Source organism: Spermophilus citellus (genome assembly GCF_964194105.1).
Source record: "Spermophilus citellus genome assembly, chromosome: 9".
In the NCBI taxonomy this organism is placed as follows: Eukaryota; Metazoa; Chordata; class Mammalia; order Rodentia; family Sciuridae; genus Spermophilus; species Spermophilus citellus.
This window is the reverse complement of record NC_138191.1, coordinates 87,597,946-87,616,283: the sequence shown is the minus strand read 5'-3', so window position 1 is coordinate 87,616,283 and position 18,338 is coordinate 87,597,946. Positions and strand designations below refer to the sequence as shown.

Here is an 18,338-nt window from a genome sequence, read left to right as displayed (position 1 = left end):
AGATTATTAAAGTAATATTTCATAAATCTGGATCTCTTATTGAATAGATCCTGACACGTTTATCAGCCTGATTTGCAAGCCTTTGTCAAACCAAAGAAAACTTGGCACCGAATATTAAAAATATGAATTAAAAAAAGCATTTGTAGCAAGTTGGAAAATCATGGGCATGGAAATCATTAATAAAGTAAGCTTGCGTTTAAGCTTAATTTCTAAAGAATTTTACTTTTGAAATTAAATAAGAGCCCTAAATAAGCTATAAAAAGTAGCTGTGTTTTAACTGGCTGGTTTTCAACTTAATAGGTGTGTCTTGTGAATTGTTTTCCTTGAGGTGTTCCCTGCACTTGGACCAGCCCCATTTGTCATTTGAAGGGGACTGGGCTCCCTCACCAGAGGCCTGCTTTCTGCATGAGCTCTGCTGGTCTTGTGCACGTAGCTCCAGCACACAGGGCTGTTCTTCCTGGAGAGGACAGTTGGCTGCCCTCAGAGCCTGTCGACTGTCAGAACTTGCTTGAAACATTAGTAGAAAAATATCAGATTTTGTTTTTTAGGGATGATTCATTTTTCCCTTGAAAACCTTGACTCATCACATGTCAGACTCCCCAGACATGCTGTATGATTAGTCCTCGTTTGGTTTTTAAGCATCCTGAACAAGTTTGCCAAAACTCTGACAACAGAGCTCCTTAACTGGCAACTTCTGCTGACCCAGATAAAGAACACATGCATATATTTAAATGGATTATTAAGAAAATTTCAGGGCTCACGTGGGATTGGATATTAAATTTATTCAGGTAAAATGTCTTTAAACATGGGGCTGGGGATATAGCTTAGTTGGTAGAGTGCTTGCCTTAAATGCACAGGGCCCTGGCTGGGTTCATCCCCAGCACCACCACCTAAATAAATAAATAAAAGTCTTTAAACATTTTAGGTTCTTCAAATGAAAAAGACAAACTGCTTCACTAAAAATATTTCCTTGAAAGTCAAGTCTACTTAAAACAAAAAAAATTAATCTGATGTTCATATTTTTTTTCTAAATAATAATTTGAACCCAACCTCATGCACTCAGAAAAATACATATTTTTTTTACCTCTTTCTGCTTAATTTTTTCAAGGATTTGGTGCATCCTCATCCTCACTTTTTGTAAATTTCAGGGAATGACCAAGCCTCTGATCACTCGGTGCATATTTGTAGGGATCTGTTCTTCCAGAACTGAATGCTCTTTAAAATTCTTGGTGGCTAATGAATAAACCCATTCTGTTAGATGATTTTTCCCCCTTCTACGTGGGATTGCATGTAGAAAGTAAAGAATCCCTTGGGTATCAAAATGACAGTGATATGAGAAAACCAGAGGTCACTGAGATCCCTCACATCCATTTTAAGATTGACCTTTAACTTGCTAGATGGCACAGAGCAACTTTAGCAGCAGATGGCCTCAGTGATGAGTGCCCAGAGGCTCCAGTTTACGGGGTGACAGCAGCAGTGAGAGCCGCACCAGGTGTCCTGTTCATGAACCTGCTTCATGGAGCTGTGATTGCCCTGAGAGGAGTCTGGCAGCCAGCTGGTGTTTGTGACTGAGATCTGCTGTATGCAGCACTTGGGGGCTGTCTCTGCCCTAACAGGAAGCGAGGCAAAAATAATTGAAGGGTATTTGCCTTGGTTATGTGGGCAGAAGTATCCTCATCAAAACAACTTTGAAGGTTGCTTCGTGGGTATGGGTGTGGGTGGGCGTGTGTCCCGTAACTTTTTCACAAGGGACAACAACCACAAGGGACAACAACCACAAGGGACTAATCACGTGTCCTCATTGAGAGAGATCATCCAGGCAAAACCTCTGTCAGTTGTCCAGACACTGTTGTAGCTGCGGAGTGGACAGACTATCTTGAATCTGGAGGATCCTCGACTACTTTCTGGACAAGTGGTGGAAATGAAAGATGAGTGATTTTGAAGAATGGATTTCTGGGACATATAGAAAAATGGAAGAAGGTCCTCTCCCACTGATGACTTTTGCTACAGCTCCCTACCACGACCAGAAACCAGGAGCCAGTGGATTACGGAAGAAAGCTTATTATTTTGAGGCAAAGCCATGCTATCTGGAGAATTTCATTCAGAGTATATTTTTTTCCATAGACCTAAAAGATCGCCAGGGATCATCACTGGTGGTTGGTGGCGATGGGCGGTATTTTAATAAATCCGCAATAGAAACAATAGTGCAGATGGCAGCTGCCAATGGGGTTGGTATATGATAAGTGTTGCTATGTCTCCGGCTCTCCAAGTAACCTCTTGATTTTGCAGAAATATACAAATGTACAAAGATTTATATGTGGTATCTTCCTCACTTCTATTAACATTCACTTAAATTTCACTGTGACTTCAGAGATTAAATGTTGTGGTTATCCTGCAGAATTCCTTTAGTTCCATTGGGATCTGGGAATGTAAGTTCAGCTTCATCTGCGTTGTGCTCTGTCCCTGCTGCTTGCAAAGTACCTGTTGCTTTTTAGACATCTGAAGCACACTCCTGGCCTTAAGCTTTTGTGTCTACATTCTAACTAGCTTCAAGGGGCACCCTTGTCCTATGTAAGGGGACTGTGATGAATGGTGGAGAGAGGAGGGTTTGGTGTTCTTTCAATGGCTTCCTTGTTGAAGTTCAGTCACTTGTCAAACAGGAAAACAAAAGCCAGGGCGTGCTGTTGTTTATGGATCCCAGTAGCCAAGCAGAAACGCAAGGAGGGGACTGGAAAATGTTAGGTGTGAGCCTTCCAAGAGGACCTGTTACAGAGGGACCTGCTTATAATGACCTCGGACACAAAGAGGTCCTGTGTGGGTGAATTTGTGCAGCAGGGTAGAGATAATAGCTCCTGTAAGACTATAATGAAAGTAGGCCCTGCTGCAGCTCTGCAGCATGAAAAAGCATGTTGGCTGGATTAATCTGAAGGAATTTTGCACCAGACAGCACTCATCCTATAATCTAGCAGTTTATACAGCCCCCTCATCTACAGGAAGGTGGGCATTGGGACGTGGCAGTTTTTCCTCTGTGGGACCAAAAAAATATTTTCAGTGTTTTAGATAATGCTTAGCAAGAATTTGGAGCACTCAGTCCTTCAGTGCTTGTACATCTTAAAATCTGTTGTGTTTCTTTTCCAGAAGAGATTCTGGTTCTGAGAACATAAAATTCAGCACTGCAACCAAATTTGTCGGGCATTCATTTTCAGTCTATTTTAATAATATGCCACACAGGTGTGTTTGCCAAAACCAAAATTAAGAAAACAAAAAACACCAAACTAGATTTAAAAGTGTTTGTGGATCCTATTGTTTATAATTCGAGGTTTCCTTTGGTACTGGTTCAGAATCTGAATGCTTTTCATGTAGAAATTGCTGATAAAGCACTCAAATATGAAATTATTATGAAGCATACACATTTTTAAGATAAAATGTGACGTGTCGTAAATTTCATCTTTGAGGAGAGCCGCACAGGGAACAGTATTAAGATGCTTTTAATCTTTTGAGAGGGACGAATGGAACATTATTTCTCCGTGTAGATCGGGGCTGTTGAGGGGATCTGGTACACTGTCCCCTTTGCTGTGATATATTTGGCTTCATTTCATCTTTGTGTGGAGCTGAAGGGTGTGGAAGAGGTGGGAGGAATGTGTAATTCAGGCAGACCCTATGGACATGCTCAGATTTACTGTCTGAAGGTTTGCTAAATAATACATTTAAGGGATAATAATTGACTAAATACGTAACTGCCTATTTGTTAGAGCTGCCACAGCCCAAGCAGTATTTTCAAATCTTTTCAAGGACATTCGTTATTAAGAATAGCGTTACATTTAGAGCAGTCATGCTGGCCACCTGAATCACTTGAAATGTTCAGTGGACTGTTAAAGCACTTTAATCTGATAAAAGCTGTGAATTTCTACAAAGTTTGGTTTCCCCTTTTTCTAACATAGCCTAAATTCTCACTGTTTTAATTTACTTTTGGTTGTGGGTAGGGTTGCAGGGAGAAAATGTCAAAAGAAGGGAGGATAATTATTGCTGCAGATTTTGGCAAAAGGCAGTGTTCCTCACCTTTGTCGGTACCCACTCTGCCCAAGAGCTGATTCGTGGAGGATGCTCAAGCTAGTGAACTAAATGGAGACCCCTTCATTATCCCCCCCAGCCTCAGCTTTGATATACTTTTATCTGGTGGAGTATAGAATATAATTAGCCTTCCTTGGAAGTTTCTCTTTGTTCTTATTTGCATACATTTGAATCTACTTCAGTGGGTCCTGATCAGAGTGTTGGTAGGTCACTCTGTCCCCAGAGCTCTGAACTTAGAGGAACGTTTATGACTAGCAGGACAATGGAACTGGAGCTTGGTGTGTGAGGAAACACAAAACACCAAGCCCTATTTTCAGTGAAGAGAGAGAATTGAACCCTTTGCTCCCTGCTATGCTTGACTGTGGAATGTGGGCAACAGGAGGGTGCCGGAAAGGGACCCCCAGAGGCCATGTGGTGAGAGACTCCCAGCTCCAACCTGGGGATTCTCTCTAGCACGGGAGCTGGGGTAGGTGATATCCACATAAAATCAGATTTTCATTTTAACAGTCTTCCGTGTAAAGTGGCATTAATTACCTTTCCAATTCTGGGCAACCATTACTGCCATCCATCTCCAGGACTTTTCCATCATCCCAAATAGAAACTCTGCGCTCATAAAACAGTCACTCCCCATGGTCCCTGCCCCCAGCACCTCGTAACCTCCATCCCACTCTGTCTCTGATTTGCATATTCTGGGTCCCTCTTGTGTGAGGCTTATTTCACTTGGCAGGATGTTTTCAAGGTTCATCCACATTGTAACATGGATCAGAATTTCATTCTCTTTGTGAGTTTTAAAAGGAATATTTCTCCCAAGTATGTTCCTCCATTTGTATCCATGTCCATAGATAGCAATGCCATTTTTGAATATGGCAACCAATTTTTAAAAATCTAATTGTAGTAAAAACACAATAAAATCTGCCATCTTAGCCACTTTAGCATACAGTTCAGCAGCGTTTACTGTAGTGACACTCTTGTGCAACACAGCTGTAGAACTTTTCATCTTGCCACACTGCAACTCTGCAGCTGTTGAACAGCTCCCACTTCTGTCTCCCCTGAGCTCCTAGAAACCACCCTTCCTTTCTGTTTTTGTGAGCTTATCTCCACTAGGTACCTCAGCAAGTGGAATCCTGCAGTATTTGTCCTTTTGTGACTAGCTTATTTCACATAGTTTCATATTTTTTTTTTTAGTCTCTCTCCACTTCTTCATACTTTCCCACTCATTTAGTGTGTGATACCCTCAATCGGGTTTCCTTCTCTTTCAAAGCTGAATCATACTTGTATGCATATGCAGCATCTTGGTTAGCTGTACATCTTAGGAAGGGTGTGTGGGTTGTTTCCACCTTTTGACTATTGTGAATGATGCTGCTTTGAGCACTGATGTTGGTTTTTGTTTTTGTTTTTGTTTTTGTTTTGCCAAGGAATTGAATGCAGGGTGCTTAGCCACGGAGCCACATCCCCAAACATTTTTTTAAAAAAATATTTAGCATGACATTTGCCATCTTTAAAAAAAAAAAATCTAATCGTTTTACTTTATCATGACCAGAAACTGAAGACTTTGTTTATGAATGACTGTTTTTTTTCTTATTTAGTTATTCTTTTTAGTTATTACATGACAGTAGAATATTTTGACATATCACACACACATGGAGTATAACTTCCCATTCTTATGGTTTTACATGATACAGAGTTACACTGGTAGTGTATACATGAACATGGGAATGTTATGTGCCATGCATTCTGCTGTCTTTCCCAATCCCATCCTCCCTCCCTTTCCCCCATTCCCAGCCCTTTAAAAGTTTTATTTAGAGACAGGGTCTCACTGAGTTGCCTAGGACCTCACTAAGTTGCTGAGGATGGCTTTGAACCCATAATCCTCCTAAGCCTCTGGGGAGCATTGGTATTTATGTGTCTGTTGAGTCCTTTCAGTTCTTTTTTTTTAAAATTTCTTCATTTTAGATATTCATGAGAGTAGGGTATATTTTGACATATTATACATACATGGAGTATAACTTATTCTAATTAGATCCCATTCTTGTGATTATACGTGATGTAGAGTTTCATTGTTCATGTATTCATTGGTTTTAATTCTTCAGGGATATACTTAGAAGTGGATTTTTTGGATCATATAGTATAGGGAAGGGTTTTTGAAGAGAGGGGTACAGAATTATGGTTAGAAAATTAAACTAGGTGGTCCTGAGTAGTTGGGATGGTCTCAGCCTAGTAGAAGAAGGGAGGTTCAGGTGAGAGAGAGGCTTGGGAGTTTGGATTAAGAGTTGTTACCATGGTGAGCCGGGCATGGTGGTGCACACCTGTAATCCCAGTGGCTCAGGAAGCTGAGGCATGAAGATCACAAGTTCAAAGCCAGCCTCGGCAACAATGAAGCTCTAAGCAACTCAGTAAGATCCTGTCTCTAAATAAAATACAAAATAGGGCTGGGCATGTGGCTCAATTGTTGATTGCCCCCAATTTCAATCTCCGGTACAAAAAAAAAAAAAAAACTGTTATGATGGTTCAGGCATCTTTAAGGAAAAGACAGTCATGGAACATATCGTCCCTATGTGAGATTGAGGTGTGATATTCCTGAGGGTAACTCACAGAACGAGTCTGCTTTGGGAGGGAAGTGCTTTGACTAGATGTACCCCTTCTTAAGCCAGGGAAAAAGGGAGGGGTGACCATGGGTTTTCCTTGCCTCTGTCTCTCCTTATTACTCTTACCTTGAGGCATTATCCCCTCAGCCTGGGACTATTGCTTACTACAGTTCTCACCAAAGAATGGTAGAATTAAGGGGTGACTTGGGTGGGATAGCTTAATATTCATGAGCCTCTCCTTTCACATCAAATATATACAAGATCTAAGTTAGTGTGCTTGATGTGCAAAGACAATTTTCAGATAATGCCACCAGCTACTGTGGCTGATTAAATTGCCACCCCTAAGCTCCTCTAATAGAAATTCAGGAAGTGCCCGACTCTAGACTTTTATTCTCATTACAACCACAGGAGGAAACTCCTGGAAGGGTGAGATGTCACTCCTCCCACTGTATGGAGTGAGGAGGCTTCAGTGCCTTCTCTGCCATGACACACTTGCTGTGTGGCCTTGTCCTCTTTCCCAGCATCTGCCGTTGCCCCTTTCCATCTGTGCCTCTTACCGTTGGTGTTGGATGGGTGTGAGAGAGGGAACAGGCAGGGTCTGCTGTGCATGGTACATGGGAAGAGCAAATGTGAGAATGGACTCAAGGTGCCTCGAGAGGTGTGGAGAGAATGCCGCGGCCCAGGAATGACCAGCAGTGTTGACCATACCATCCGCAGTTTCCGCAGCCCAGAAAGGAGTCTACTGGTAGCACCTATCCAGGCAGAATGTAACAAAAACGTTAGGGTCACTGCAAGAAAATTTGTTCAGAGCCCATAACCCCAGCTACTCAAACTCAAAAGTTTGAGGCCAGCTTGGGCAACTTAGCAGACCTTGACTCAAAATATAAAATAAAAAAGGCATAGGGAGATGGATAGCTCAGGGATAGAGCGCCCTAGGTTCAATTCTCGGTACCAAAAAACAAATGAAAAAAAAATTTGTTCCGAGGTGGACATTGAGAGACCAGAGGTGAGGGAGATGAGCCAGGTGCTTCCTGGAAGGTGTTTGGTTGTGGGGGAGGGGTGGGTCCTAAATGGTTGAGTTTTCAGTGACCTGTGTTGGGATGGCAGGGATGGGGGGGTGGCCAAGCTAACTGTCCAGAAAGACACTGGAGAGTTAGGCTGGTGTCATCTGTGAGGAATACAGGAAGGTGAGTTGAGAATACAACAAAAGGCCCAGCAGTTGCCCTCTGATGGTTCTGGCTGGTTTACTCAGTAATCTCTCCAGCATTCTTGTCTTAGGCCCAGGTGGTGACCCAGGTACACCACATGAAAAATCCCAGCTTGCTGGGCAAGATAAATTTATGAGATCCATTTCATACTATTCTTGACATAAAGTTGGCTCTTTTTACTTTTTAAGAATTTTACATTACAAAAGCCTTCTCTTTGGGTAGAATCCTTTTAACTGGTGAACCTATATCCTTTCTCCCGTTGGGGACTGACAGTATGACTAAGTTAAATAAAAATGTGGACTCTGCAGTGTATCCACGTAATGAGGCTGATTTGGAAAAGCTCTATTAGAAATATGCTATTTTTTGTTTTGTTTTTGTTTTTTTGCCAGAAGGCCTTATAGCACCCAAGACTACACACTATTCAAAAACCACAAAGTCCCCAAAGCTTTGTGGACAAAAGGAATGGCTTTGTTCCACAGTGCCAATTCTATTTCAGTAATATGGTGGAGACAGCTGAGCTGTCATTAAGATCTTTTCTGGTCCAATAAAATATTTTCTTTGTCCATCTTCCTGTTGCTCTGGTGTTTTCATGTGGTAGCTGTGGATTTATGGATGCTAAGGTATGTGTTCTGGATTTCTTCTAGATTGGTCGATTGGTTATTGGACAGAACGGAATCCTTTCCACCCCTGCTGTATCCTGCATCATTAGAAAAATCAAAGCCATTGGTGGGATCATTCTGACAGCTAGCCACAACCCAGGAGGACCCAATGGAGATTTTGGAATCAAATTTAATATTTCTAATGGAGGTAAGTTTGCTGTCATTTTGAGAACAGATGATTTTATAGTCAGTGGGGTAAACCAATTCCTGAAGCTTACAAGGCAAGGGTTCAGGTTCTCGTCCTTTGCAGGGAGGGGTGTTTAGCTCCTTAGGTTTGGAGAGATGCTTCTTATTTGCTGGGCCATGCATGAGGTTGTCTTTTAGAACAATTCTGATACTTTGCTGTCTAAGTGATGCAATGGTAAATGTGTTAGTGAAGAGGAACAGCTGCACTTTGGTCCTTGTTATTTTCACGTGAACAGCACAAAATGATCCACTGTCTGCTGTTGGATTTGCAGGTCCTGCTCCAGAAGCAATAACTGATAAAATTTTCCAAATCAGCAAGACAATCGAAGAGTATGCAATTTGCCCTGATCTGAAAGTGGACCTTGGTGTTCTGGGCAAGCAGCAGTTTGACCTGGAAAACAAGTTCAAGCCCTTCACAGGCATGTTTACTTTCCTCCCATTCCTCCTCTCTCCTGTTTCCAACTGAGCAGTTTTTCCTTTCAAGATTTTATTCAATTGGGTTTTCAGCTTTGGAAAGATTGAGTCTGGGGGTCTAGAGACCTGAGGTCTCTGGGCCCTGCCTGTTATGAGCCGTCTGGTGTTAGAAACTAACTCTCCAGGCCTCAGTTTCTGCCCCTTCACTAGAAGACCTATAATATTACATTCATGGCTAACTTTGATTGAGCTCTAATTATGTGCCAAGCTCTTTGCATTCACTATCCCATCTTATTCTCCCTGTAGTCCTGTGAGGGCAGCACCGACTGCATTCACTATTTACAGAGGAGGAAACAAAAACTGAGAGAAGAGGCTAAGCAACAGGCTCAAGGTCACGTGGTCAGTGAATAGTAAAACCTAGATTCAAACTCAGATATGAATGATTCTTAAGTTTAGGCTTTCAATCCCCCCGCATCCTAATATTCAGTAAAGTTAGTTAGGTCATTTGGACTGCATTGAAACTGCAGAGGCAGCAGTGGTTAACATTTTGTTGTTGAATGCCAAGGTGTGGCAATAACTGACAGAATAAATGTTTATAAACTTATTCATATTAATAGAATGAGGATGAGATGGGTGGCAGTGAGACCTGCATTTTGACTTTGCCCTCGTGTGTATTCTTTCCGCTGAGCTGCGACTTTATGGAGTGCATTTTTTTTAAGAGAGAGAGAGAGAGAGAGAGAGAGAGAGAGAGAGAGAGAATCTTTTATAGATGGACACAACACAATGCCTTTATTTTTATGTGGTGCTGAGGATCAAACCCAGGTCCCACTCGTGCTAGGCGAGTGCTCTACCGCTGAACCACAATCCCAGCCCCATTTTTTTTTTAACCTACCCATCGAGAGCTAACAGGTATATCCTAATGAAGCTAAAATGACACTTTGGTACACCTCCGTGACATTCTTGGGGTTCAAAAAACACCAGAAATAGTCTCTTAAACTCTTCAGGTATTGAAAATTCCCTGAAAATAAAATAACCACTAAGTTCCTTTACAGCTTTTATTCCATTGACTGTACGCGTGAAAAGTGATTCATTAAAGGACTGTTTTTTTTTTTTTTCATGCTTTTTACCATTAGGGCCTGAAAAAAAAAAGAAAAGAAAAGAAAAAATAGGCATTATGTTTTACCATTAAGTCTTAATGATAATGGATCTACAGAAAAAGAAAAGAAAAATAGGCATTATGTTTTCTGTTATCCATGACACAAAAATACACCCGTCGTAGGCTGCTTGGGGAAGCAGCATGGGGGAGCTGCCAACCTGTGTGTGCCTGTCCCAGCTGGGTGGCAGGTTCCTTAACCTTTCAGACTTTCCTCATCTATAAAATAGGACTAATAACATTTACCTCTGAGGAAAATTATTAGTATTGGGTAAGATATCATTTAACAGCCCTGTCATATTGGAGCTGCTTAGTAATTGTCCTTTTAAAATGGTTATTTCAGGTTCGTAGCAATATAATCATTTCAAAGCATATTTCTAAATGTGTTTTATTCTCCCATATTTTAATGTTACTTGTCCACACAGTGGAAATTGTAGATTCAGTGGAAGCTTATGCCACAATGCTGAGAAACATCTTTGATTTCAACGCACTGAAAGAACTTCTTTCTGGTCCAAACCGACTAAAGATCCGTATAGATGCCATGCATGGAGGTATGGACTCTTGTCTCTTCCATTATTCCTCCTTTCTTCCTTCCTTCCTTTCTTTTTTTTTTCTCCACCCCTCCCCTGCCTCTTTCTATTATTGTGATGCTGGGGATTGAACCCAGGTACTCATGCATGCTAGGTAAGTGCTCCCCCACTGATCAACATCCCAGCCCTCAGTTTCTTTTTTTAAATTTTTAAAAAATTATTTGTTCTAATCCTCAGACAGTTTTTAAATGGAGTTATTTTGTAACCATTTCAGAGCAATATTCACAGAGATAAAAATCTAATCATAGGCACCCAGAATAGTAGAGACTTTCCTGATGGTAAGCCTGTGTGAAGGTCAGTGCTTCCACATTGAGCCTAGGGTTTTGAATCACATGCACCTGCTGCTGTGCACTCTTCCTGCCCTTCAGAAGATTCTTCACATTCTTCCTACACACACCCCTGTTTCTGAGGGGGTGGCCATTTGCTGGATGTAAATATGCTCCAGAGTCTCACACCTCCTCTATCCTGCCCTGACATGCTCCTTGTCTTAGGAGAGGGCAGGAGCAAGCTGGGGATTAAATTTAGGAAAAACAGGATGTGTATCTCCTCTCTTCTTGCTCTGTGGGTTGTGTGACCAGGCCAGTAGTTACAGCCACCATGATTGTGAACCAGAACCACATGTGAGAATGTAAGAATTCCTTAGCACTTAACTTATCTATGTGTTTTGCAGTCATTTAAAACTTTAGACTCTCTGAGTGGCAAGGATTCTCCTGTGTGTGCAATCCATGCATTTGCTGCCGGGTTGGGCAAGACTTTCTACCTTTGCTCAGGGGTGCTGTTCTGGAACTGTGCTACCCTGCAAACACAGTGAGAAAACCACCTGGTGGGCCTGGAACTTCTCCCCTGGGGTCCTTGCCAGCCCACAGGAGTCCCACAGAATGAGCCTACTTTCTTCTTTTTTTTTTTTCCTGGTATTAATTATTTTATTGTTGGTTGTTCAAAACATTACATAGTTCTTATTATACCATATTTCACAGATTGATTCAAGTGGGTTATGAACTCCCATTTTTACCCCGTATACAGATTGCTGTGTCACATCAGTTACATTTCCATTGATTTACAAATTGCTTTTCTAGTGACTGATGTATTCTGCTGTCTATCCCATTCTCCACTGTCCCCTCACCCCTCCCCTCCCCTCCCCTCCCCTACTCTCTCTCCATCCCCTCTACTATAAATCGTTTCTTCCACTTATATAATTTTTCTCCTACTCCTCCTTTCCTCTCCTACTTTCTTCTTAATGGGAAAGGATTCTTTCATTTTCAACAAACCATTCGACAAACTGTATTAAGACTTGTTATATGAAATACCACTGTAAATACGTGGCTGGTTTCCCTTGATGTCTGCTGTTACTGGTTTTTGTTTGTTTGTAGCTTGCTAGAGTAGTGATGTAAGAGCCCTGGGTCCCAGCTCCCACTTCTGGCTGTGTAAGTTTGGGTAAATGTCTTCATTTCCTCCGTTTTCTTATCTATACATTGGAGATGACAATCTTAATATAAACATTGACAACGTACATGCTCTGTTCTCAGAGCTCCTGTCTATTAACTCACGCAATCCTGGCTTCAATCCTGTTAGGTTGTTGCCGTTATCATCCTCATGATACAGATGGGAGAGGCACAGAGAGATTAGGTAACTTTTCCAAAGTTGTACAGTGATTAGCAAAACTGAGATTTGAACCCAGACAGTCTGATCCCAGACTGTGGGTTTTTAAGCACTAAGCTGCACCACCTTTTCTGAAGAACTAAATGAGAAAACAGTTGAGAAGCACCTGGCTCAGGTGCATGGTAGGGCCTTCACGATGAGTAGCTCCCTTCCCTTTCCCATACTTTTCTTGTGAACTATCTCCACCTTTCCACCCTAATCTCTCATTACTCCTTTTTCTAGAACCTTCTGTCTAGTCAGAGGTATCTCTTCATTAGCCCCAATTTGCACGTTGTCACTGTTGCTCATGCCGTTCTTCTTCCACCCTGCTTGCCTTCCCATTTCCACATGCTTTCATCAGTTTTTTCTGATCCTTTATACTTTTATGCTTTATATAGTTGTGGGGCCATATGTAAAGAAGATCCTCTGTGAAGAACTTGGCGCCCCAGCAAACTCAGCAGTAAACTGTGTTCCCCTGGAGGATTTTGGAGGCCACCACCCTGACCCCAACCTCACCTATGCAGCTGACCTGGTGGAGACCATGAAGTCTGGAGAGCATGACTTTGGGGCTGCCTTCGATGGAGATGGGGTAGGTACAAGTGCCTTTCTATGAATTCTGATGCAGGCCAGGCCTGATCATGCAGATGGGGAGAAAGTGGGCTGCTTCTGCCAGGCCCCAGGAGACTGCTGAGTGACTGCCAAGGATCCTTCACCTGACTTGAGGTCAGAACTAAATTACTAGAAGACCCTCGTGGAACGAAATAAAAGTCTTGAAACATAACCCACGCCTTTAGTTTCACACATTCATTCATATTTACTAAGAGTAGAGGTTTGGGTTATGATGTAATGACTGGTACTTCATGAACTGCATCAATTCTAGATACTGCTCTAAGGTAGGCTCCTGTTCTCAGCTAGCAGCTGACTAATTATTAATCACTGTAAAAAGTTTTGGGCGTATACCTATTCATTCATTCACATTAGCTAAATGACGAAACTATGATTTTATAGCCTGTATGAAGGCTAAATTGAGAGAGTTAGCATTTTATTTTTTCTCCAAGCATTAAAAATTTTAGAAATAAAATGTTTTATTTACATTGGTGACCACATAATGACAAAGAATAAATGTGTCTTAGGTTTGTAACCCTGGCATCTCACAAATAGTAGGTACTGTGCATGTTTATTAAGTTGAAATTTTATTTTTGTTGTTGTTTTGCTGAAGCAGCTAGAAGTCACTATTTCCTGAAAAATAACATTTCTCCTATAAGTATTTGGGGAAATGAAAGGGGTTCATAGCAGATGTTTCCTTTCAGTACGTCTTTCCAATGTTGGGGGTTTTCCTCCACTCTCAGATAATTGAGTGGCATTGTCTATCAGGCACCCAGGGGCAGTGAAGGTGACAGCATATTTTGTTGGGTTCCATACCAAATCGTGGGACTTCCTTGAAGAAATCTGCCTTTGTTTCTCAAAGGATGCCTGGTGACCTATCAAACTGTGTAAACAGCCAACATTTCCTTTCTCATATGTTCTCTCCTCTCCGCAGGGAGAGGAGTGATTGGTTCCAGAGTTTGGGAAAGGTCTAGAGGTTAAAGTATGCTGGCCCCTGCAGGGAGAACAGAGAATTTCGCTCACAAAGAATTTGTGCTTCTACTTCAATTGAAAACGTTTTTAGCTTTTGGGCACGGAGGTGCCTTTGTCCCATTTGTACTGTACAAATTCATTAAAAATAAAACCCAGTGTTTAAAGCCCATTATGGATAAATATATCAGTTTTAAATTATATAAGACTTCCTTGAAAGATAGTTTGATGGCTTTGGTAGTTTGATTAAAAGGTCTTCCTTTGAATCTCCCTTCTTCCAAAGGATCGAAACATGATTCTGGGCAAGCATGGGTTTTTTGTGAACCCTTCAGACTCTGTGGCTGTCATTGCTGCCAACATCTTCAGCATTCCGTATTTCCAGCAGACTGGGGTCCACGGCTTTGCACGCAGCATGCCCACGAGTGGTGCCCTGGACCGGTAGGTCTCCCCATTCCCACAGCCCTCCTGTCTGGGGTCATCCTGGGCTTCCCCATCCCCTCTGCTGTGCCTGGAACAGTTTTCTTCCCCTTCCATTGTATCCATCTGGTGCATAGTGTGTGCTTAGTTGTTTCTCATATGAGGGAACAGGGGATGTGTTTTCAGGATTACTCCCCCTCCATTCTGAGCTCCCTTAGCACCTGCCCTTCCTCCACCCGGTACTTACCACACTGGGTTCTTATAGCCACCTTGCTTGTTCGGCTGCCTGGCTAGGCTCTATACATTTGCAGAGAAAGGACTTGTCTTATCCACTGTCCTGGACTCTGCCTGACCATAGGGTTCCTGACATATAATAGGACACACACACACACATACACACACCATTTTTTAAAAAAATGTATGAATGCTTAAATGCTAATGACTGAATGCATGGATGGATGGCACTTTCGCTGCACTCAAGATCATTTGCTTTTAGCAATGTGCATGGAGTGAAAGAGCAGTTCTAAATAATTTTACAGTTTCAACACAACAAGATTGCTCATGCACTTAGACATACAGCAATTCTTTATTTGTCCAAAATCTAAAACAGAAAGCCTAAATAGGTAAAATAGAAAAAAAAATCAAGTTTATGTGATAGAAAGAAATCAGTGACAATAAACCTTTGATAGCTCAGACTTGCTTCTATATATTTGTTTACTTATTATGTATCACTTCATTAGATGAACATTTTAAAGTAGCTTATGAGACCACATCTAAAACAATTGAAAAATAAAAAGTAATAAATAACAAGTGAGGGCTAGGGAAAATATTAGTAGAACTTGTCAGGTGCCCAGGAAATCTTTTTGAATGAATGATAGTAGAGAATGAATGAATGAATAAAAGGTCAAGGCCAGGGAGGAAAGTAGAATGTATAAATTAGGCTGTTATAATAACAGTTAATCTTCAAGGACTATTACCACATCCTAGAAACTAAATGCTTTACATATTTTAAGTCACTTAATTCCCAAACCAACCCCATGAGACAAATGCTATGTGTGACCCCATTTTACAGATGGAAGACAAAAGGGCAAAGAAGTTAATGCAGCTTGCAGCTCACTTAGGCTCACCCAGATAGTGAATGACTGAGTCAGGAATGAGCCCAGAGCCCCTGCCTCCTACTATGGGGCTCTGCAATAGGTTCCTGTGAGAGAGGAGATAGCTACGGAATCTGTGGTGACTTTACTTCAGCCAGCAAGAAACTAAGGACTAATATCCAGCTAGCAATTGATAGTTTATAAAGGGCTTTTTACATTTTCTCTCCCAGTTGATCCTCACAGCCACCCTTACTATAAAGAAGAGAAAGCCGGAAGTCAAGAGGAGTTAGCAGTGTTGTCCAACATCCTACTAATTTAGAGCAAGGGTGAGGCCCGTTGCTCCTGCCTCTGGATGGAGTCAAGAGCTGGTTTGTGGTCACATTATCATGCTAGCTGACCAGGCCCTGAAATACCTTCTGTGTCATCCAGGGACAATCAAATTTCAATTTTCTGAAAAATTAATAATTTACACATAGATTTGCAACTAAAACATCTTGTTACCCAGATAAAACTTTATTATACTTTCATAGTTTTCAAAAATCGTGCATTTGATTTTCTTCAAATGTTAGAATCCAGGCATGCCATTGCTTTGGTAGGAATAGGCGAGCATTTCCAAAAGCAAATCTCACTGAAATGGTGCTGAAACTTACCAGGTAACTTCTTACTCAAAGGAACAAGGACTTTCACTTAGAGATTTTATTTTATTATTTATGTGTGTGTGTGTGTGTGTGTGTGTGTGTGTGTGTATTTAGTTGTAGTTAGACACAATACCTTTATTTTATTTATTTATTTTTATGTGGTGTTGAGGATCAAATCCAGCGCCTTGCACATGCTACGCCAGCACTCTACCACTGAGCCACAACCACAGCCCTATGTATTTATTTTTGATGCTGAAAATTGAATGCAGAGCATCTTACATATGCTAACAACTGAACTAGACCCCCAGCCCCACTCAAAGGTTTTAAAATACTCTAAAAATATACAGGGAAGAGTAAAGAATGTGTGTGAGAAGAAAGGGGGGCACTGACTAGAGTGGGTGAAGCTGATGGAAATGGGAGCCCCCTAGCTGGGCATGAGGCACATGCTGTAAATCTAGCAATTCAGGAGGTTGAGGCAAGAGAATCACAAGTTCAAGGCCAGCCTCAGCAACTTAGCAAGACCTTGTCTCAAACATATAAAGGGCTGGGGACATAGCTCAGTGGTACAGTGTCCCTGGGTTCAATTCCCAGTACCAAAACAAAACAAAAAAAGACCCTGCTGGGTGCTCTCCTGTGGGCCTTTTGATGAGAGCAGCATTGCTGGGAAGCTCAAAGCTGGGCTGTCAGTCATCCTGCCTGTGTGACCTTGGTCTCGTCTGAATCCTTTTCCCTCCTCTGTAAAATGCTGGCCTACTAAACCCAATATTTATGATTCTGTGATTATAACGCATCAAAACATCATTCTTTTGTTCTTTACAGAGTGGTTATAGATGCAGTCTTTAACCAAGACACCTGGGTTTAAATGGCCCCTAAAACAGCCCTACCTATTTTATTGCTATTGCTTCTTTTAAACTATTAAAGTGTGCTCTGAATTAATTCTTCCTTCTTCCTCTTCTCCCCCTTCCTCTGAATCTTTATAGAATAGCCCATTGTGCCCAAGTTTTCTCTTATGATTTTCCACCAATCTTAGAATTATGTATACCTCTGAGCAATGCTAAATGGGACCCTTGATTACAATAACGGTTGCTCTTTTCCACCCTCACCCGGCCCTGCTCACAGTCCTGCTGTGATATAACTTTGATTTCATGCCTTTGAAGGGTGGCTAACGCCACAAAGATCGCTTTGTACGAGACCCCAACTGGCTGGAAGTTTTTTGGGAATTTGATGGATGCAAGCAAACTGTCCCTTTGTGGGGAGGAGAGCTTCGGCACTGGTAAGTTGCAGTCCTGTGCTAGCATTTTCTTCCCCACAACTGCCACCTCCAGTGAAAGTTTAGACTGCTAGGACAGCCCTGAAATAGCAACAGTAGCTGATGTGTCCTAAATCAAGAAGCAATTTATTTATAACAGCCTGATGGAGTATACACATTGGAAAAGCGGTGAGCACATTCCTGCAGGACGGCTAATTTTACTTTCAGAGGATCACGTCCACTGAGACAGGAAGTTTGGGGGCTTCCTTGGCGGCATGGTCATTGAGTCTACAGGGATTAAACAGTGATAAACATTTTTTTTTTCATTCAGTGGCCCAAGAAACCTTCCTAAATGTTTTTGTTTCTGGGAAGAAATATGGTGAAGTGAGTCAGTTTTTCGTTTTTATTTAAGAAGTCTCAGCAAAGCATTAAGTCTTTCTCATTCATATACCCACGTTTTCTATGGCTACAAGTTATGAATTATCAAGGCTAAATTAAGGGAGACCATTAGGGTGAAACTAATTTGGTAGGTAATAAGGAAATTAAAAATACATCCTTGTGCATGAGGGTATGTGTGTAAATTGTAGCATGGTGAAGTGGTGTGATTGGGCATACTCTGGGGGTGATCCAAGAGCTTTAGACCCCACTATATGTACTGGCTGTCTTTCTCTCTGCCTGTCCTAGTATTGAACTGAACTCGTGCCTCCTCCCTAGTACCCCATCCTACCTGTATCAATCTCTCTTTTCCAAACACCTGTTGAGGCATGTGGCCCTTGCCTATGTGTTGGTTTCCAATCAGGTTGCCAGGTACTCAACATGCTACATCTCTTCCACTCTCTCTACCCAACATTTTGAAGTAAA

At 41.7% G+C, this 18,338-nt stretch overlaps 1 protein-coding gene across 2 annotated transcripts in view; it reads left to right on the top strand.

Moving 5' to 3' along the window:
* The window catches only part of PGM1 (phosphoglucomutase 1), a 67,925-nt gene that overhangs the window by 26,444 nt on the left and 23,143 nt on the right, over positions 1-18,338 (top strand). Inside the window, exons 1-7 of one of the 2 annotated variants that reach the window (XM_081306164.1) lie at positions 1,804-2,228; positions 8,509-8,671; positions 8,982-9,128; positions 10,702-10,827; positions 12,903-13,093; positions 14,363-14,517; positions 17,386-17,501. In XM_081306164.1, the coding sequence (XP_081162290.1) occupies positions 1,929-2,228; positions 8,509-8,671; positions 8,982-9,128; positions 10,702-10,827; positions 12,903-13,093; positions 14,363-14,517; positions 17,386-17,501 (1,198 nt within the window). In that variant the 5' untranslated portion in view covers positions 1,804-1,928. Of the gene's footprint in view, positions 1-1,803; positions 2,229-8,508; positions 8,672-8,981; positions 9,129-10,701; positions 10,828-12,902; positions 13,094-14,362; positions 14,518-17,385; positions 17,502-18,338 lie in introns of those variants that run through there. The other variant, XM_081306165.1, reaches the window with a different exon arrangement.